Below are 22,315 nucleotides of genomic sequence, written 5' to 3'. Positions count from 1 at the left end.
TCTCATGGCAAGAGCTTTTCATTAATTAATTTTTCTGACATTAGCGACCCATCATGTTCTTGTATCCTGTGCAACAAGAAAAATCAAGTATTTTATTTTTGAAATAAAATTACTTAACTACTGCATTTAGAACAAAACTCATAATCCGTATCTACTAATTGCTCTGCTGTACTTCTTTACAATTAAGAAGAAGGTAGTTTAAAGGTATTGCCAAATGTATCTGTTTGCATTTGATCTGTTCTCATGTCTGGTCCTCCTCTACACATATCCACAAGGTGTGAGAAGGGTGTGTAGCCTAGCCTATCCAGTTTAAGTCTGAGTGTAGGATTACAGCAGTACTCTATCCTGTGGGGACAAAGATCATATTGCTCTTTCATGAATACCGGTATGTGTGTTTGTGCAGCATGTGTTCCCGAAGGGAGATGAGGCAGCAAGTCTTGCCCTGGATGCAAGTATGCACCAGATACATATTTGAAAGAAATGGGAATCAGTTGAATTCTTTAATAAATGCTAGTCTGCAGATATTGTCTATTGGGCCATTTGCAATAGTTGACTTAAATGTAAGGCCAGCTACAAGAAGTGCACCTGCACTGGGTTTCAGCCAAGGTGCCTGTCGGTTGTGTCTTTAATCATTTCGTTACGTGGCTGTTCTGAGCCACAGAGTCTTAGTGGCAGGAAGACTCAAGCTGTCATACTGGGTGTTTAATCTCTGTGTGTATTTGCTTTGGTAGATGTGAGATAAGCAAGCACAGTCACATGCCACATGGTTGCTCAGGCTGATGTTTGCACTGTTATTGGACAGGCCTCCAATAATGTGGCTTATAATAGCAGTAATAACTTTATTAGCCAATGATTTCTCCCTCGCTTCCATGACACCGGCCCTGCTGTTTGTCTCTGCCAGGTTAAACTTTATTTCTCATCCCATCATATCCAGTGCATTTGCACATGCAGTGTCAGTGTATGAAATGAAAATGAAGCACAAATTCAAGTCTGAGAATCTGTAACTGCAGTGCAGCTACAACAGTACTGCTCATATGAATGTTGATGCACTGAATATTGGAACTTCTGTGTTTGTGTATTCCTGTAAGGAACCACCAGGACATGATTTTCATATTTACCATACCAAATAGCTGGTGGCTCTTTAAGTGGAGAATGGGGCGGGGACATATACCATGTGCTCTTTGAGCACACCCCTTCCAGAGAGGCAGTTCCAGTACTGCATTGTTTGGTTTGCTGTGCATAGGCGCGCATCCCTAGTTATGTATGTGTGTGTGTGTGTATACATTACATTAAAGTGTGCCTGTCCTCTGCTGTCTCAAATCCACTGCGTCAGTGGTCCATGTGCTGCTGTTGTCAGGGAAACCCTTAACTGGTACCGGCTCACCTTCCTCCGCTGGATTCCTGCTGAATATTTTAACCGCCCTGCTGCCCTCTTTTACCCGCGTTATCTGTGGGTCAGTGTGTGTGAGTGCACTCCACAGCCAGTTCCTGTGTGATGTGATTCTTCTGACAAGTTTGCATAGGCCTAGCAAGGGAGAGGCGAGGAGGGAAACGAGGGGCTGCAGTGGCAGTAGTGACAGCAGCAGCAGCATCTCTTGAGGAGAGAGAGAGTCAAGAGAAGTGCAATTTCTCTAGCTCTCTACCGAGCCAGTCGTATGGATTAAGTCTTCTTCTCTAAGCCAGACAACAAGAGCTCATCCTCAGACCCTGTCGCACTCTCTGGCTCTTTCACTCTTTCTCGATGCCTGGCACTGCCATCGTGGGCAGTGTGGACATGGCACAGTGAGCAGCTCTGTTTGTATCTCTATCACTCTCTCCCTCATCTCATCTCTCTGCACCATATTCTTTCCCCTTCCTTAACCTTTCCTCTCATTTGCCACATTTCATAGTTTCACCTCTTCCATCTCTCCTGCCCTTTTTGCTCTGCCCTCCATCTCTCCTCCTCTCTCTCTTCTTTCTGCTGCCTCAGACACAGAGCAACAATGTGCATGCAGAGGAATTAGCTGTTAGCATTAGCTGTAAGCTGTCTACATCTTCACTGAGAAGAAGACTTTAACGGGTGGCCCCATCTATCACCATCCTCGCGCGTCAACCACCAGCCTGCCCCCCCCCACCTTTCACTGCAGGGTGGGATGGGCAGGGGCTGGGTAAGTTAGCCACAGGCTCAAGGGTTAGCAACAGGGCAGGCGATGCCAGATAGTAAAGGACACGAACAAGGAAGAAGTGGAGGTGGAAGCACAAGGGGCAAGCGAAAACTGAAGAAGGGAGGCAGCCGTTCAGCCATCCCGGCTCTCTTCACCATCAATGAGGAAGATGAGGGGCAGAAACGGAGAGATGCTTACAGGAAGAAGAAAAAAGGTATGGAAGGAAATGACTGAGGGAAACTGACAGGGGTTGTAAGTGGAGAGCACAATGAGTTTGCGCGCTCTGGTACTTTGTGCTGTTCATTAAATTTTGCATGTGTGTGAGTGAGTGTGTGAGGGCATTAATATGTGGGACAGAAAGGTAACTGGGGCAGAGTGATGTTTAGCCAGAGAGTCACAGGAGTATACACTGAATAAAACATCAGAAAGAGTGGAGCATTAAAAACAAGTGTACATGGGTAATTGTTAGTAGGATGGTAGTGATGAGTATATGTGCCAGGCACTGGGATAGTAAGAAAGTAATTGTATTACATTACTTCATATCTATGTGTGCATGTGTGTGTATAGTGTTTGCTCCTGCAGAGGAAAAGTCATTTTAACCATCAAGCTCAGCCATTTCAAGACGGGTGGCTGACAAGTCTGATGAGAAAGGAGTGTGTGTGTGTGTGTGTGTGTGTGTGTGTGTGCGCGCGCATTTGTGCATGAAAACCAGCTGACAAGGCAAGATTAGGTCAACTCAAGGGCAACAGATGAGAGTGAAGGTGCAGTCCACTTCACACGTGTATGCGGTTGTAGTGCATCAGTAAGCAGAGCGGTCAGTCAACAGGACAGCGTGTGTCTGCAGTCACAGCGGGTGTGAATGTGCAAATGGTTTTCACTGATCTTCTCTTGTTCTTTTGGGTTTATTCCAGAACTTCTAAAATCTGAAATCAGAAGAATTCTCATTTATCTATTCAGTCATTTTAGATCTTTTAATTCAGTGTCGCTGAGTCACATTTCCAGAGACAGTTGGTTTCAGTAACCCATTTCTGTCTGACTAGGATTAAGGTCTAAAGAACTAGAAGTGAACTAAAAGAAGAGGAAAATGGCTATGAGCAATGTTTTCTGTGTTTTGTAGTTTTACAGTCTGGGTCATAAAGGCACTGGATTTGTGTTTTGGGCCAATGTGGATCAATCAACATGAATAAATTGGACTTCTCAGGGTCCTTCTGGATTGGCAGTGCGCTGTGATGCAAGCGAGAAACTGTTAACCAAACCTGTCCTCCTTGCATTTTTCTTTTTAAAAGTTTTACTGTCGGCATATTACGGTTTAACTTGTAAAGGTAGGATTTGGTTCTTGATTTCAGACAGGAAGGCAGTCAGTGACATAAATATTAAGTTTATATTATTTTTCACTTCATTCAGGTACACTTAGTCTGCAGTCTTATTCCAGCTCTTAGCTAACATGACTTAAGTGTTTGCACCAGCTACATAATGTAATAAGGACAAGACATGATTCTCATGCTCAGGGTTTTGCAGTTTTGTCACGGGACGAGCACTTAAACCATAAATAATAGAGGAGAATAAACGGAGTGAAGAGGGAAAATGAAGAGATGACTGAGAGTGAGATCTTGCAGCAAGCATGATCTCAAAGTATCAGGTAACTGCGAGGTTGTTCAACTCTACAGTCTTCAGTATTTGAGAGGATTAATTATGTGAATAGTAGTTTGGATGAGCTAAGATGAGGTTTTGATTGACATACTGAATAAACGTGAATCTATGACTTTGTCATCTCAGATTAAATTAGATGCAAACACTAAATTTATATTAACGACAAGTTGGCAAAGTTTCTGTCAACATTGCTTCCTTGTCAAACCATCCTGTAGAAGAGATGGCAAAACTTCAGCACTGGGCGACAGCCGTGTCTATTATTCATAGCCCTGTTGTGAAGAACTACTGAGTGATAGGGTGACTCTAGACCAACCTCCTACCATCTGAGTTGAAACTTGTACCTGCCATGTGCAACAAATGCAGTCGCCCCGTCCTCTAAGGCACCTGTTATCCAGGCCCGACGGCCTGTCCTGGGGATAGAAACAAGGAATCCCACCCCCTGCCCTCTTTGCCTCTCTGTTGGCTGGAGCTTAGCGTTTAGCTTAGCATTAGCAGTGGCTAATCCTCTCAGGCTGCAGGGGAGGCATGAGCGGCACAGTGAGCTCGCCTGCTACCCACTGGCCCGGACAGCGCAGCATTAATCGCTAACTCTGACCATTTAATCTGACTGCCAGTGAATGCAGATAGACTGGGGGTGGGGAGCACAACAGCACTATGGGAGGGAGGGGCAGATTAAACAGTCACACTCTCCCTATGTCTCACTCTCTGTCTCTTTTACACACACACACATAAACACACACATTTATGGACAAAAGGATGGGGGTTGGATAGTTGCCACAACCTGTCTCACACTCAGTCGGCTCTCAGCGACAGTGTCACCGACCAGAGCTGACCCCTCTCTCCTTCTCCCTTCCAGCTCTCGCCTTTATTCTGAAAAAGTAGCAGTTCGGGTGGTCCCCTTTTTTTTTTTTTGGGTTGTTTGGTATTGCTTCTTTTTGCTTTTTCCCTCGCTGCACCATGGACTTTGGATACAAGCTTATCTTCCGCTGTGTAGGATGTTTTCAGGAAGTAGGAATGTTGATTCTGGCCCTGCAATCCGGCTAGTCGGAGTGGGACGCCAACCAGGGGTTAAACAGGTCTCATCCTGGTATTGACACCCCAGGAATCATGAGCCAAAATCCAGGTAAAGACTTTTTGATTTGATCCAAGGAATTCCACATAATTAAGTGATAAATGGGCATTGTATAAGCTGTAGGTAGGAAGTGAACCGTGAAGTCTTTAAATAACAAGACAGTGTTGTTTTGGCGCTCTCCTCTAAAATGACACATGGCTGGGATTTTGAAGTACGGGCATTTAGTTTGAAGTAAAGTGCATTTAATTTTGGGGGCTGATGCCAATATCAGTATTGGGAAGTAAAACACTTTGACATTGATACATTGACACACATTTTTGCAGTGATCTGTGATAGGCAAATACTGGCAGATGATATAACTTGGCTTATATACTGGTCAGGCTGTAGTGTCTACATCCACTCAGGACGTTGAGTGTACATATGAGTCCCACACTGTCTACCCAATATGGATTTGAAGACACTGAACACTCTGCATTGTTTCTGTTTAAATCCGTTTAAAGTTTAGAAGAATTTTAAACTCTTTCAATGCTGTTTTTTCCTTGAATATAGTCTGTATGTATTGTATTGGCATGGCAAAAGGTGGTCTATGGAAGTTCGCTGATGGACATTTATTACTGGGCACTGGCACTATTCTCCAAATATAATTGTCTTTGGTGTATTTGCAAAGGCAGTTAAATGGCGGTCTAGTGTACACAAGCAAATATGCCTGCTGCTATTTGAGGCTTGTTTGTTTAATGACCCTGACAACAGATGGACGAGGCTGAGAGAGGCAACAGAGGACACACATTGCGTGTGATGGAGCATTAGGAGACTATGAACCATTGTATGAAAGTTTTTTTTTTTTTTTTTTTGATAAGTTAGTTAGATGCCTGTCAGACAGTGCAGTGACCGAAGCCAAGCACTTGGTTTTGGCCCTAAATCTGCCCTTTTGGCAAAGGCAGATGAATTACAGATGATTTTCAAAGTTAAGCTAGTATCTTAGTGTGGGGGGTGAACACTTGCATTACAAGTAGAAGGCCTGATGTGAACTGTGAGTACATGGATCCAGGTTGGAGTCCTAATCTGACCATGGATTCGTCCATTTCTATGACCGTTTTCTCTCTTTGTGAGGCTTGAGTTATTTAAGTCACTCTCTTTTTAGGGTTACCAAACAAAAACCCCATTCTGCCCTTTGACTTCAGCTGACCTCTTCTATATGCATTATGCCCGTAATGTCACAACTCTCTTTTGATTTGGCAGGCTCTGTCTAGGAAACTAGGTGATAGAAAAATGCCACATTGGCTTCTTTGTATGTTCAGTCGAATTGAGGGTGCTGCTGCTGCATCAGGCCTTTACTCAGCGAGAAACATCAACAGAATGTGTAGAGCCAAGCTGTGGCAGGGCTTGAGGGTTATTGATGAGATGTCAGTGTAAAACCTTATTACAGATGACTGATGGGTTGCCAGAGAGGTGGTTTGTTTCATCAATCTGCCACTATCGAATCCAAAAGTAATGACAAGATGTGCATTGTCTGTAACAGTCATGTGCTTCTCACATAGCATTGTATCATTCACAGAAATGATAAATATCACACACCTCCGACAACAATCGATCGATAAGCGAACATCTGGCTATTATTGAACTTCCAAGTAATGTGAATAGGGACCACACTAAGAAAACATAACTAAGTTATGAATTCAGTGTAAATAGTACAGGTTGTTTTTCCCCTCTTGACCCAATTGTCTCTGTCCCTCTTGTTCTTGTCTGCGTCTTTGTGTTTCTGTGCCAGACATTTCAAAGAAGGGAATTGTTCCTCATTTGTGTATCCCCAGCTCTTGTCAGTGAAGTGCTCCAGTTCAAGCTGTCAAATTGAGGAAAGTAGCTCTGCCTTCAGCCTGTCACCGCTGGCTTATTGTGAAGTGGCCCACTCAGCTTGTCAGAAGGTCCACTTAATCATTCTCTAGAATTTAACTTGAATAAATCGAGAGAATTCCTCATTGTGTTTCTTTTTGATGTAGACTAAGGGTCATATGACCTGTTGTGGAAGTTGCTTGATAAAGAGCCACAGGATATATGACATAATTATTTGAATTACATCCTGTCTGCATTGTTAAGGTCCTGAAGGCCATTGACAAATCTCCAGTATAGTATTTGACCGCAGCCCAATACACTCCTCGCTCAATGAGCTAATGATTTTACGGGAAGGAATACATCGACTAGACATTATTGGAACGCTGCCTAGCCCAGCCTTTCCTGTTATAACAATAGCTGTAATAAAAACCAGTTTCCAAGGCTGGTGCACCTGAGGCAGGGTAGACCTGTTAATACTTGTGCACACCTCTGTAGATGTCCCATAGACAGTGACATGCAATACTTCTGCAGCTATTACCTCATGTTTTGTCCAGCACGTCCTTTGTGATTCAGCGAACAAAATCTCAGTGTCTTCGGGTGGAAACCGCAGAGCCACTTTAGATTTATGCAATTTCTGCCTAAGTATAGAACGAAGTGTGAATCATTCTTGTTTTTTTGCCCTTTATTTATTGCAGAGGCACCAAAATCCAGTAAACTCAAACATTGCTGAGCACTGTCACAAAATCATATACTCTCCATCACTGCATAATCCATCTACTGTGATGAAGACCATGAAAGCATTTGAAAGCCTGGAAAAAGCTGTGTTGTCAGATATACAGTTTTATTTTTAGGAAGTGGAACAAAAAGATTTGATCCATCTTAGGCCATTATCTATTATTAAAATGTTTCCATAATCTTTATTTATTAGCTATGATTTTCCTTTAATATTGTATTATATGTATAACATTAGTATAACATATAGCTTGATTATCATACGGGCATGTCTGATCATACAAAACTCAGCTGAGATGGTAAGTCAGCATTAGCCTTGAATAAGGCAGAAAAATGGAGGATCCAGTTGAAGTTGTCGTTTTTGCATTAAATGCATACAAATTAGATCTTGAGCCAAGATGTTCATCAAGGTATAGGAGACCGCTGTGGATGTAAAACTTGTACTTTGCTCCTCACTTCCATCGGCCTCTTTAATTACCCGACTGAGCTAACATGTCACTGAAGCCAAGAGATAAAGAAGCCACATAAAAATATGTAGAATAGGTTGTGTAGCTTGTGCTATTTCAGGTACAGTCCATGTGTAGTTTAGTCTGGGTCAGAGGGAAGGATTTAATTTCGTCTTCAACTTTCTGGGACAGATTGGTCTCTGAGGAGACTTAACTCTCTCTCTCTCACCACGCTCACACAGAGGAGATGTTGAACACATATTTTTGCACTCCATCATTGCTTTTGCATATAGTTATAATTATTTTAGTTAATGTCATAAATCTTTCAGCAAATTTTGATCATGTTTGTCACTCTAATACTGCCTGTCCTCAAATCCTTGACTAATTTAGCCAGCTTTTTATTTGGGACAGGCTTATCTGTTTCTGCATAAGGCCTGATGGTAAGCTCTGCGTCTGTGTCCAGGAGGCTGACCTGAAACTGCTGAGTCACCCTGAGCCTGAAGTGCCATTAATCAATAGCCTAGCTCTGAGCTGAGTGAAAACACCGCAACACACCGGGAACATTTGAGATACAGGAAGAACAGTATATATTGTTTGAGCCTATTTTGTTTCCTGTCAGGCTGCACTGCAGAGACCCTGTGGAGCTTGAGAGCACACCTTTTTAATCAGATAACCTCCCTTGTTCAATTTTTGCTTTTACTTCCTTTTCCTTTCCTGACACACTCAGCCATTCTATGCGACATCTAGCATGGGTTACTCCTGGTACTGCACAAGTCCAAGTCACATAAACTTGAATCATAAGCCCTTATGACAACCCGTGTAATGTGTCTTTAAAAAACGTTATGACCCGAAAAAAATATGACGTGAAGTGTAAATGATTGACTTCTGTTGCAAGCATGAAGGAGATATTCAAATATTTTTGCTGGTGAGTGAAGCAAATCTACAGGCCATTTGAACATTTTATCAGCATTTGGTTGATGGATGAAGTTTATTTTGAGCCGTGGCCGTAAGTGTTGTCTTTGCTGGTTTTTAAATGCTGCATTTCAGTAAAGTGATGTAATTTACCTTGGTTTCTATTTGCCTCTGCAGCATTCTTTTCCTTTTTGCAGTGTAGAGTTTCAAGAGTTGTTCCACCGTTACATGGGATGGAGAAAATAAATCCTCTTGCTGTTTCGGTTGCACAATGACAGACTTTGATTGTAAGACAACCCTCATTTTCCCAGGAAACATCGAGCCCAGTGGCAGGCCGAATAGCACAGCAAAAGTGATTTTTATATCAAACCAATCTATATGTGGATGGTGTTATTTAACCATGTGTAATAAGGTAAAGCAAAAAATGTTGTCTCTTGCCATTGCCAGTTTGAGCTGTGGAAGATTATGAATGTATTTTTGGATGAGAACTCATTAGAACATTGAAGCTTTCTGTACAATTCTCTTCGTGTTTCTCTCTTGTCTCTCTTTCGGTTTCTTGGTGGTCATTTTACCGTTGACACTTGTTTGTTTTTCTTTCTAGCGTCTTACTCCCAGTATAGATCGGAGGATGGCAGAGCGTCTTCAGCCACCCGCCCTAGCTCGGCGGGCTCCGGGCAGACCTACACCCCCACCGTGACCTCCACCCCCACCCCCACACCGACTCGCACCACCAGCAGCCCAAGTAACAATGCTCCCAACAAGACAGGTAAGTCACACTGGCAATCGGAAAAAGTTATACAAAGACATTATAAAGGACACCTTCTGTCGTCTTCAGTCTTATCCTGCTGTTTAACACTTGTTTGTGTTGCAGACTCGTTGCTCTTCAACAAGATTGACGAGAGACAGAGGTTAGCCCGTGAACGTCGCGGGGAGCGTGAGAAACAGAATGGTGTGTATTCTTTAACTGTGTCTGTGACAGAGAGTAGAACATAAATTAGTGCACAGAAGGCTTTAAAAGCATCCCTCACTTACTTTTTTGTCTTTCCCGCAACATATCATGACTGAGCTTGGTTGGTAGCTGTGGTGAAGTGCCCGTTTCACTGGTTGTTACATAAAGTCTAGGCCGAAGCCAGGCACCCCCAGTTGCCATAGCACCAATGTTACATAATAGGTCAGGCCATGGCACGGGGTTTAGGGAGGCTAATGTTTTGAATGTGTGTTTTTGTGGGAGGGTTTGAATGACATACAGCAACAAATGGGCTTTAGTAAAGTTGTGGCCTGTTTGTGTTTGTATGTATTTGTCGCTGACGTGCGTTCATGTTCACTGTATAGTACAGTGGTCAAACCACTGGCCCCAGCTGAGGGTCTGAGGGATTTAGTTGTGTTGAGAGCTAAAGCCGAGTCACATGATCTACAGCTGACCCATCACACTGCTGCTATAAGCCTGTGTCTGTATCCATGCGGTATATGTTTTAGCGTATGATTATGTTTGTGTGCTTGAGCATGTGAAAACACAAATGCACGTGCGTCAAGGCGTTATTATTCTTGATTGTGTTTGTGTGTATGTGCGTGCATCAGCCATCAAGGAGGCCCAGTGGCAGGCGCGTGAGGAGCGAGCCAGGCAGCACTATGAGAAGCAACTTGAGGAGAAGAAGAGAAAGCTGGAGGAGCAGAGGGTTAAGGAGGACAAGAGACGGGCTGCCGTGGAGGAGAAACGACGGCAGAAAATGGAGGAAGACAAGGTGTGACACACACGGCCATGTGCACACCCATGATTATGATCTTGTTACAAACACACATGCATGCAAACCCTTTGTGTGCAACATATTTCTCATCCTCATGAACAGGCTGTTTCTAGTGAACCATTGATACGCCCTGTGCCCCTTTCCTCTTTAGTGAGTTGGACTTTGAACTTTCTCCCACTCCTATCTGCACACTTATTCCTAGTTTTTACTCATAACCCCATATTACAGTCTGATATAGAAAAACATGGAGGTACTGTCTGTGTTATGATGTCACCTGTGGATTTCTGACAGGGTGTATTAAAGCTTTCATTTGGGCTTGATTTCAGAAGTTATCAAAGCTACAGTATGAAATACAAGTTGTGATAAAGACTTAAAGTTACGGTTGGAAATTAGATGAAAAGAGCATATGGCAATCACTGTAGCTGATTTTGGGGGCTGAGGCCTCAGTCAATCAAGGAATCACACCCCTAAACAAACAGTATTTCTTATTAAATCTCACTGTTGTGCTCTTGATGAAAATGTGTAATAAAAGAACAATAATTCATAAAACTATAGTGTCTAGTACACAAATTGCAACAGCTTAAACAATGTCATCCCTTCCTGGGTGTTATTAATTTTAGGGACAAGTCTGAGTTAAGCTCAAGGATTTCACTTTCATTTTGAGCAGGTTGCATAATCACAATTTAGATTTTATCTTCTGTGTACTTGTGTGCAACTGGTGTCCATTGAAGCAACAAATACCTGTCTTGCAGCTCTGCTTTTGCATATGAGGTTGTTGAGTTAATGCTGATTTTGTGATGATATTGTCATTGTTGTTTTTGTGACTGAAGGCTCGTCACGAGGCGGTGATTCGGCGGACGTTGGAGAGGAGCCAGAGAACTAGACAGAAGCCCAACCGATGGTCTTGGGGAGGGGCACTGCACACAAACACTCCCAGCACACCAGCCGGTACTTTTACACATCACACACACCTATACACGATCACGGCAGTGACTCACAACACTCTCACTTGTGTTATTATTACAAATTATTGAGACACATTTTCTTGCCTTCCAGTCTCGCCATTGATGTTTCCTCGTATTGCAGTGCTACTATTCCTCTTGAGTGTTTTAAGGTTCATTGAATACTTTTGTCTCCCCGATGTCAGACATCGGGGAGATGTCTCTTGTGTAAATATGTCTGCCTGCCTCTGCGTGTCAGTATTGTTCTGCCATGTTTGTATTTGAACTTTTCAGATCCCCTGCCAGCTGTTGTTACTGCTAACTCACACCCTGATCTGCCTCTCTCTCTCTCTCTCTCTCTCTCTCTCTCTCTCTCTCTCTCTCTCTCCCTTACTGTCACCATCTCTCACTTTCCCTCTCTCTTACCCTCGCTCTGGGATCTCCCTCTATCTCCTCTCGGCTCTTTGTTTCTCTGTCATTGTCCTCTCCCCTCCTGGTCCAGGTTTTGTCGAGTCGGCTTTCCTCTATCCACTCGACCTTGCTGGACTGGAGCACATGCAGAGTGCTTTCAGTTTCTACCGCAGATACGGAATGACCTCCCAATGTGAATATTATAGCACTGAGTCAGTTAGCCAGCCAGCGTTAGACCGCTGGCTCTAGCACTGTAACTGTACAACACCGTCTTAGCTCACGGGCATTAGTGTAAATGTAGGCCAGTGTGAATGGCGTGGTTAGTGTTTGTTGTTTTATTTGCATGTAGCAATCCAGTTTGTAACTTGAACGTGTATCCCAAGACACTGGATCATTCATTCAAACCATTTTAGCTTCATTTTTTTAGACAACTTAAGATCCATTTAGCACTAACTCATTCTCTAATATTTTCCCCCTTTAGCTACATGTTGGTAGTTTTTCCACATCTAACCACATTTAACCAAAATAGACTAGAGTGAACCTTCAAAGAGAGTGCTGGATACAGCTCTCTCTCTCTCCATCTTCCCTAGTCCTCTGTCTTTTATATAACCATTAATTTGCTTTTACCACATTTCTTCTTTGTTTCTAGATTCTGACAGACGGTCAGTGTCCACAATGAATTTATCCAAACACACAGACCCTGTTATTACCAAACGCCTCTCCTCATCCTCAGCCACACTCCTGCACTCACCGGACCGAGGTAATGAAAATGATCAATACACACAAATATCAAGACACAGTACACATTTTTGATGGTCAGCATTTGGCTGCAACTTCTGTCATTTGTGTTTGTTGTAAGATAGACTCTTGGCAGTGTTGGTACTTGTAGTTGTTTTCTTTTAACTGTATTAACTAATTAACTATTAACTGAGATTTGAGGATGCAGTAATAATGAGAAAAGATAGAATTATACATTTAAAGAGTCAGGTCAGAATTTGGGGAAATACACTTCTTTCCTTTTTTGCCGAGAAGATTGTTACCACTCGCATGTTTCTATGGTAAATTTGAAGCTAGAGCCAGCAGTTAGCTTAGCTTAGCATAAAGACTGGAAACAGCTGGACCGCCTGTGTGAAAGGAAGCCTACCAGCATGTACAAAGCTCACTGACAAACACATTTTAATCTGCACAAACAAGAAGTGTATCAGTGGCAAGTGGCGGTGTTATGAGAATCTTACCCACGTCACCCTGAGGATGCTAGGCAGTGAAGACTCCAGGACGTCACTTCACCCACACAAGACAAAGTAATGTCATAATTTGTGAGTCTTAGTAGGGTTAGTTTGTTATCTTTGGACGGTACCAAGCTTGCTGTTTCTTGATGCTAAGCTGACAGACTGTCTGCTGTAGCTTCATATTCAGTCATCAAATAAATGAGTCGTGTAAATATATCTCTTAATTCTCAGAGTGTCAAACTATTCGTAAGTGCGACTTTAACAGTAAGATCACGTATCCTCTGATGTTCGTATGTTGCTGACAGGCTTACAGATGAGAACAGCCTCCTCCCCTGTCATTAGCAAAGCTCAGTCTAAACCCCGCCTACAACAAGGAAGGACCCCCCAGCACAAAAACACAGGTTTTTTTCTGGGAATTATTTCCAGTTTGGTCTATCATACTTTATGTTGCACACTATGAGATCATGGGCTGGAAACTGCTGAGGAATTTCAAAAAGAAATTGTGAAATAAACCTCTCTCACTTCAACTGCAAATGTATCCTTGTAGCTTTGAACCTTGTTGACATTTATTTAACGGCTGAAATAAGACTTTAGATATATGATCTTCATTATTTACAGTAATGATAATCAACTCCAGGGTCCACACTCAGCTAATAGCATGCACTATACTGTATATGTTCATGCACCTCTGTGTTTCATCAGAGGGATCAAGATTTTTTCTCCCCCCTCTAGCGTGACCCCTTTCTCTAATCCTCTGAAGATAATCTTTTTGTTTTTGTGGGAACACTGTAGTGCTGTTTTTATCCCAGCTGCAGCATCAGCACCCACATTTTAACAATTGGACGAAAGCATAATTATAGATATAAATTCTACCCATGTGCCAAGTTTTACTCATGTTAGACAGACACTGAGAAACATCAGACACAAACCATTTAATTATTGCTTGAAAACAAGGTAGTGTAGATGAGAAATCCAGGCTCCTTTATGCAGTTTCCAGCCCAGTTGTGTCTTTGCCCCTAGCTTTATTTATTATTTATTTTATTCTGCATGCTCTGATAGTAGTTACATTATTATCAGAGAATGCAATGCTGCATGTTTTGCCTGATAAATTGTCCTTTGTCTCTTTTAAGTGGCAAATCAGGTTTTCATGAAGATTAATTTATCAACTTGTGGTTTATAAGTTGCAAATGTTGTGCAACAACCCTACCCAGTTATCAAGGACCCTGCATGGCCAAATAATTGAACTTGCATAAAACATTCTTGTATTATTTTCCAGATTAATTCACAGATTTAAGTAAGTAAGCTTAAGTAATGCTTGAGACCATTTTACAAAATGCAGATGCTGTTTTGCACTGGTCATATGACTGCTCTCCTCCCTCTGTTTGCTATTGGTTTACATGTCACTTCAGGCTGTTTGCTTCCCCTTATAATTAACAAACTGGTGCATGCAGGTGTGAGGTGTAACATAGCAGCCTGTGCATGGTTACCACTGGCTCTTGCCTTCACTGCAAAGCAGTGTGAGGAAAAGACTAAGTAACGTATACAGTGCTTGCACATAATTTCTAATCTGCTTTGCCTGATTGATTAGGCTAATCAGTGGGTGGTTACTAGTTTAAGTCGTTATCAAAGCTCAAATGTTACATGTGTGTGTCCAGGCCTGCGCCGTCTTCCACTGACGCCATGGGAGAGCAACGTGGTGAACCGCCTGCAGCAGCCAACACACTCCTACTTGGCTCGTAGCCGCAGCGCCATGAGTCTGTCTGGGGAGCAAACAGGTAACACACACACATCCCACATGGAAGACCCTCCTGGTTCCTGTGGTCAGCAGCGAGTGAAACAGGGGCTTAAAGAGTGCACACCAAACCAAGAATCACAGCTCATGGTGCTGAAAGTATAAATGCAGTTTATATTCTGGTCTCTGGACCAGAGCAGTTTGGATGTTAATCAGATTTGGCCAGACTTAAAGCATTACACCGTCTGAAACTTCCTTCACCAGCCTGTATCAGGCACTCAAAGCTCACACGCACACAGACACATGCATACACAAAGGTACAAACAAGTAAGCTGTTCAGGAAATATTCCCCTGCTGATATCATTCCTTGTCTCCCTCTATTGTTACCATGGCAACAGTGGCTTTAGATTTAGTTTTTGTGTGTTTGCATGAAACCAACTCTGGTGTATTTATGCCTGTTTGTTGTTCTTCTGTGTTTTTTTTAAATAATTACACACTCTTATGCTCACATACACAAGAACTCACTCGTATTGACTCTCACACAGCACACTGATCTTGTTTTTCTTGTCTACAGTGTACTTGCTTGGGAATGTTGCTGCATGCTCACTTCCTCGATGTAGTGTCTGCGTTTAATGCATCTATATTTAGTAGTTTATTCTGACTGAATGACAAAATCTTGGAAAGTAGAGATGCTTCCAACACTGGGACTCTTTAGAGGCTGGTTTGCCAAACCCCCTCCCCTAGGTTTAATAAAGCAGAAAGTGAACGGAATGTTTTCCATATTACATCCTGGCTTTGTTGTCACATTTTACTCTCTAACCTGGCCAATCAACACTACTAAATTCCTCTATTAAAAACAAAACACTAATTTCTTTGACTGATAGTTCCCAAGTGATGTTTGCAGTATATTAGCAGCTGTGCTTCCAGTCAGTAGCACTAATGTCTTCTCTCTCTTCTTCTCTGTTTCTTCTCGGCTTCTTCTCATCCCTTACAATTCTCTGCTGGTCCTCCCAAACCTTTGGCTTCCATTTATTAATTCCTCCTCCTCCTCATTCCTTCCTCTCCTTCCTGATCTCTCGCTCTACGTGCTCCCATTTATCAAACCCTTGCTGACATTCCATAAATCCTCACACTGTCCCTGATCCGTACCTTCCTCAAAACACTTCCAAACTCTCACCTCGTACATCACCGTAGCCATGCCTGTGTGTCCTCGCTCAGTGTCCTGCCACCCCATGGGCTCCATGTCCTTTAAGGCCCTGCAGGCTCAGCCGCTTCCTCACTGCCGCAGCCACGACAGGAGCCTCAGCAGGGAGACGGCCTCGTCTTCTGCCAAGACTGCCCGCAGGAAGACCACTGGCACCATACAGGTGGGTCATCAACCTCTAGAGATTGTTATAATAATCTTCTTTGTTCTTTTCCCCCTGCTTTGATATTTCTGATCTCCATGTTGACAGATGACAGAGTATCAGTCTCTGTGCATACACAACAATGATGCATTTGTTTAGGGGTGTTTCACAATGCTCACACTCGTGAGTTAATTATGGCTTTTTGCTCCTTTTCCTCTCATTTATCTAGCTGATAATGTCCCAGATCAGTCACACGCAATATATCAAGAGTATCTGTGTGGCTCTGCTCTCTCTCTCTCTCTTCACACACTCACACACACACACACGCACACACCCACACACACACACGCACACCATTTTCCTCTCTGTCCATCTGTCTGTTGCTGCTGTGTCACAGCTTACACCATTAAAGTCTTAGAAGGAGGGCATCTTCTGTACTTTCCATCCCACATAGTGACCCAGACACACATGCGGTGAGCATACGTGCACACAAACACATTCATAATCTGGACCCAATCCAGCATAACGGTGATATACCAGTTGTAGCACTTATGTGCCATAATGTCTAGGTCCAGTGTTGATTTGAGTTAAGGTTTGGCATGTCAAACACCAATCATTTCTACACCTTGAGGATGATAAATGTCTTGTAAAATGCTTTAAAGAAGGTTTATTGTTCTGTCGACAGTTACGGTAGGTTTTATTTTTTCATGCTGGCCTCGTGGCCTGATGCCAAAGGTCAAGCACAGCCAAAAGAAGGCTGTCTCATTCAAATCCTGTTACTGATCATCGTCTGCTGCTGTCAGTACGACACCTGAGTCTGGGCAACATCTATACCACCTGATTACTTTCTGTGTTGCTAAGCACACTTCTTTTAAGCACTATTATATTATTACACAGTATAAGGGACAGTATTCTGCTGACTCCTTCCAGGCCATTTTGAGTAATAATTTTTAATCTCTTGTTTCCTGCCATTTCCTGCACCAATAGAGCAAGGACCGTGACCATGTCAGGAAGTCATGGAGCAACCTGTCTCTACCATTGGCTCCCATTCTGACTTTGCCTCCCAAAAAGTGCTCCTCCTTACTGGGCAAAAAGACTAACCCTAACCCCACCAGCAAAGTGACAGCGACCTCTCCTGGCAGGTAGGAGAACACAACTGAGGCCCATAAATAGTCTTACAGGTTGTAGTTCTGGATTATTGAAAGCAGCAAGATGGTGTTAAAGCTTTATAAGGTTTTGTGCAGCATTACTATGAATGTGATGTTGGGGTGAGGGTTTTCTTTCAAGCTATGCTTATTTTAAAACTTTTAGGATGAAGGTAAAATGGATGGCATCAGTAACCTAGGCACCAAGAAAACTGTCCAAACACTAGTAACTTGTAAAGCCAACTGCTGCTCTTCTTTCTGCACACAGGCCTCCACAAAAGTCAGCAGGGCGGCCCCCAACCCCCAAGCTGCTTAAGTCTCCGGGAGCAGAGGACCCTGGAAATCTTCGTCCTTTCAGGATCACACCCGAGATCCCCCAGCCCACCAGAGCCCAAGGAGAGGAGGAGGAAGAGCAGGTCCTCAGTCCTCCTCAGCCTCGGCCTCAGCCGCTCGGGCAGAACAAGTCAAGTAGTGATCATATACCAGCAACAGCATCCAGTGGTCAGTTAATTGAATAGCATGATTGAATTTCTGTTCAGTAGTGAATCGTAGATGTTTTCTGTCTTGGCAGTGCTTTTAATATTTGGGTGAAAACATTTATTTCTATCGTTTTCTAGATTATATGCTCATAACTTAAATTGTAATATTTTTTAGAGAATATAAGCAGTCCCCCAGCCTACAAGCCCTCAGCAGGCACCACAGATCCCGAGGAGGCGAGCCGAATCCTGGCTGAGAATCGCCGGCTGGCCCGTGAGCAGAGAGAGAGAGAGGAAGAGGAGCGCAGGCAACAGGAGGAGCAGGCGAGGTACGTTGACTGAGCTGCAGTAAATATGAATGTGATCTGTTAGAGTGCAAGGAGATGAATAATATCTGCATCTTTGACTGTACAGGTTAGCGAAGGAGGAGATGGCTCGCCGGAAGGCCGAGGAGCGAGCAAAGAGAGAGGAGGAGGCTCAGCGCCTGGCAGAAGAGAGGAGAGCGAAGGAGGAGGAGGAGGAGAAGAAGGAGGAGGAAGAGAGACTTCAGAGAGAGAGAGAAGAGGCAGAGAGACTCCAGAAACAGGTCAGAGAGAGTGTAACAGTGAACTTGCAGAGGCATCCAAGAAGTCTGTCGTTCTCACAATATGAAACCGTGTTTGTGTTTGTGTATTAGAAAGAGGAGGAAGAGTCTCGACAGAAAGAGGAGGCGGAACGACTGAGGCAGGAGAGGGAGAAACACTTTCAGAAAGAGGAGGCCGAACGCCTGGAGAGAAAAAAGGTAACGCATGTTCTCACACAAACGTCATTTGTCTTAATATCCCTCAGGCGCAGTGCATGTAAAAGATCTTGTTTTCCAACAGCGTCTGGAGGAGATCATGAAGAGGACAAGACGTTCAGACACAGCAGAGAAGGTAACGGCTCTGAGAAATATTGTATCTGACTAATCACGAAGAAGCAATGTTGTTCCTGAGTGTTCATTCTCTGTTTATTCTTCTCCATCTCTAGAAAGTTGTCCCAAACAGGAATGGAGACAGTGCAGGTAACTTATCTCTTTTTGTAACCACAAGAGGTATAAGTTTTGCTCTTATTTTGTACTTTAAAGAAACATTTCACCCCAAAATAATAAATGCATAGAAGTAAGAGTACGACTTCTCATGGAGTGGGTAACTTCGAGATAACAGCCAAGTAAGGAGGCAATTAATGTTCACATGGAGAAAAATAATAGTTCCTACGTGAAACTGCTCACAACAAGGTCTGTGGGTTATCTTAGAGTAACTGGGGCGTGATTTCTGGAAAGACATTACTGTTGCACCAGCCGACATCTCTACGGCCGCTATCTTAAAAACTCGCATCTCACACCAAAACAATCTAGGTGGATGAATAATAAAAAAAAGTTTTGTTTAATTTTCGGGTGAGCTGTCACTTTAAATCGTAACCCCTGTAGTCATTTACACGAGGCTGTTTCTGACTGATGTGTTGGTTTTCTCTCATCATCATCAGCAGCTCCGAGTCCATCTGCAGTGACCGCATCACCGACGCACAGTAGTAACGGTCGCCAGCCTGACTCCAACCCGAACCCCAACACCTCAGAGCTGAGCCATCCTGACCAGAGGTAAATGTCATGTAAATCCTCACACTAATGTTGTCCATGACTGCACTGAGAGCAGAATTTAACACATGTTCCTTTCCATCCTCCATTCTCAGGGAGAACGGGGAGTTTGAAGAGGTGATCGAACTGCCTTCACATTCCAGGCTGACTCCTCCTGAGGGAGAGGAGGAGGCACAGCATCAAGAGGAAGAGGAGAGAGTTCCTGTTGTAGCCTTCAGAGAGAACGGTCTCCTAAAGCCTCTCAGTGGAATAGAGGACATATCAGCCCAACAGGGTCCAGGTCAATAAGCATCCTCTTTTTGCTTTGCCTCAACTTATTTCATATGTCATCAGCATCACTTTATTCTCTAGATGTAATTATAGGGGAGTTAGTGTTTATTACACATTAATTTATGTCTAATTAAATAATTTTGAGAGTAGCACAAAAGGGCAAGCCTGTTCTGTACGATGATTAATTAATTAACTTGACCCTTGCTCATTGTGTTCAGCTTTTGGTGTGAACCCTATTGTAGCATTATGGGAAATGTAGGATTAAATGTTTTTTAAGCTTTTTTAGTCACACTCAAAAAGAGGATATCTTGACCTGTGCTACATTCCTTTTGACCATTTTTTATGGAAGTTCAGTGCTTAACCATCCATCCTCTCTTCTTCCTCTGAGCTTCACACACTGTACCCTCATTGTGAGCTGAATGGGCAGTTGGCTTCATTTACATTTGAATTTACATTTATGATGTTTGTCAGATTGTCCTGAGCAACTGAGAATACCAGTCAGGGTTTAATATTACAACAATATTCAGTATCAGAGCAGGTGAACACAAACATTTGGCACTAATCAAAACAAACAAAACTGTATGGAAACAAGGCGTTAGTCACAACTCATAGTTAGCTGAGCATGATTTGTTATTTGTATATTACAGAGTAGAGCTAGAGGTGTTTTTTAATGGACCTTAACCTTCATAGCAACTGCCACTAATCTATGTTGTCCATGTGTTTTAGATGTTGCCTGATGCCCTGTTCGACCGAGATGATTCCACGCCCAGAGAGACAGGAAGTGAGATGGTCAGAGAGAGGTAGCACAGAGCTGTACAAAGGAAGGACTCGCTGCGTCACAGCCAGAGGTTTTACTTACTTTGTCATGCTACAGAAGCGCACCGCGGCCACTTCCCAAAGATGGTGTCTCCTCCAAAGATCTCCTTAAAAGCATCTCCAGAGAGAAGTTCCTGTCCCCCTACAAACTGTGTGGGGAGACGTGCCTCTCTGTCTCTGACCATGATCACACTTGGTCCTAATGTTCTCTGTACAGCCCCAAACTACCCCTCATTCTGAAGCGAATGTCCTGAAGTCACAGGAGGCCATTGAGCACCTGTTCCATCATGTGAATCTCTTGAGATGTGTGTATGTGTGTTTGTGTGTGTAAGAGAGAGAATGAGAGACTAATAATAATGTAAACTGAGATCAGCTGTAAAGTCTTCAGCCGTGATACTTGAAGAGTTTTTTTTTTCCCCTGTCGCTGTAGAACACACTGTAATCAGACTGACAAAATCAGTGGCGTTAAAACTGGAACTCGCTCAACAGGCTTTGAATTACAGGGTTTCATTAACGCAGTTTGCTCTCTTTGACTGGAACCTCCTAATTCTCATGTTTCTATTGAAACATTAGAGAAGAAATGGGATGTAGGAGTGCATGAAGTTGTATTAAACCTACAGGAAAGTGTCGTGTAATATATTTTTGCTGTGTCTACAGTGTTTAAGACTATAGGTTATTACTGGGGTGAGGCAGGGGCGTCCTGGAGCTCAAGTTAATGAGAAAATGAAAATACTGTTCTCTCAGAAAAACTGAGAATTAGGGTGAAAACTACTGATTTTTTGTTTAGTTCTATTTAATTGCTGTACAGATGAAATGTGATTCTTTGTTTTCGTCCTCATCCTGTCTTTGCTTTCTGTTAAAATTAAGAAAAAAAGAAAATCTGCTTTGACGTTAAGTCCTGCTTTTTTCCTCTCAATTGTTTACCCCCTCGATGCTGCATCGTACGGTCTTGAAGGACACAGCCACCTTTTGTCAGAGGTTAACCTTTGTTTTGGCCCAAGTAAACAATTAAGTTAATTAAGTTTGTGATGTTAGCTTTGAAATAATCGGATTAATTTGCTCTTTTTTGATGAAGGATTTAAGAAGAAATGCTGCTAATTTTGATGTTCCTTTGCCTTACCGCATCATAGGAAGAATGAGGTGACTTGTTTGTACTCAATGAAGATACACATTCCCATATGAGCTTTGACATTCTGGCCACACGCCCGAAATCTCCAGAGGCTTCCTTTTCTTGATTTATGTTGAAAGTATGAAATGTTTGTCTGTTATATCATCATATAAGAGCTATACTGTCAAACAGTTTGTACTTTTTATAACACTTTTTATGACAGAAAGACAAACGAGGGATTCAAGTAAAACACTGGAACCCAAACACTACACCTCTCTCTCAGTAACGCTGCTCCCTTAGCATTTGGTTTGAAACTGCTGCACTTAGTTTCCTCTTTGTTGACCCTGATGGAAAGAAACCTCTGAAGGATTACATGTCTTGATTATGTAGTGCTGGTCTTTGCCAGTACTACACAGCATGCTGTCATCATCACGGTGACTTGACGTTGCTCGCAAATAAATTGCTTTAACGGAAGCAAAGTCCCTTTGTAAATGACATTATACATAGATATCCTATAAATTATGTTTAAAAGTCGATATATTTTACTAAGACTGACCTCGAGGCTTTGGAAACTAACAAACCCTTTACTTCAGATGAGGGGCTGTGGGATGAGATCTTTGAACCACTGTAAAGCTGAAAACACTGTACAACTGTTGCAGCTGTACTGTTTGGCAAGTAAATAAAACTTTTTGAACTGA

The 22,315-nt window shown here is 42.8% G+C and overlaps 1 protein-coding gene across 7 annotated transcripts in view; it reads left to right on the top strand.

Annotated features, from left to right (window-relative positions):
- si:ch73-217b7.1 (ensconsin) overlaps positions 1-22,315 on the top strand; it is a 25,882-nt gene extending 3,567 nt beyond the window's left edge. The window contains exons 1-19 of one of the 7 annotated variants that reach the window (XM_037085901.1): positions 1,734-2,358; positions 9,388-9,552; positions 9,658-9,735; positions 10,365-10,528; positions 11,362-11,479; positions 12,533-12,643; positions 13,418-13,513; positions 14,768-14,887; positions 16,039-16,211; positions 17,178-17,332; positions 17,604-17,836; positions 17,990-18,140; positions 18,226-18,397; positions 18,488-18,592; positions 18,675-18,725; positions 18,820-18,853; positions 19,318-19,426; positions 19,519-19,703; positions 20,420-22,315. In XM_037085901.1, coding sequence (XP_036941796.1) covers positions 2,190-2,358; positions 9,388-9,552; positions 9,658-9,735; positions 10,365-10,528; positions 11,362-11,479; positions 12,533-12,643; positions 13,418-13,513; positions 14,768-14,887; positions 16,039-16,211; positions 17,178-17,332; positions 17,604-17,836; positions 17,990-18,140; positions 18,226-18,397; positions 18,488-18,592; positions 18,675-18,725; positions 18,820-18,853; positions 19,318-19,426; positions 19,519-19,703; positions 20,420-20,430 — 2,400 coding nt within the window. In that variant the 5' untranslated portion in view covers positions 1,734-2,189 and the 3' untranslated portion in view covers positions 20,431-22,315. Of the gene's footprint in view, positions 1-1,733; positions 2,359-4,596; positions 4,918-9,387; positions 9,553-9,657; positions 9,736-10,364; positions 10,529-11,361; positions 11,480-12,532; positions 12,644-13,417; positions 13,514-14,767; positions 14,888-16,038; positions 16,212-17,177; positions 17,333-17,603; positions 17,837-17,989; positions 18,141-18,225; positions 18,398-18,487; positions 18,593-18,674; positions 18,726-18,819; positions 18,854-19,314; positions 19,427-19,518; positions 19,704-20,419 lie in introns of those variants that run through there. The other 6 variants (XM_037085900.1, XM_037085902.1, XM_037085907.1 and 3 more) reach the window with 6 other exon arrangements.

Source organism: Acanthopagrus latus, chromosome 22 (assembly GCF_904848185.1).
Source record: "Acanthopagrus latus isolate v.2019 chromosome 22, fAcaLat1.1, whole genome shotgun sequence".
In the NCBI taxonomy this organism is placed as follows: Eukaryota; Metazoa; Chordata; class Actinopteri; order Spariformes; family Sparidae; genus Acanthopagrus; species Acanthopagrus latus.
This window is presented reverse-complemented; position numbering and strand designations above follow the sequence as displayed.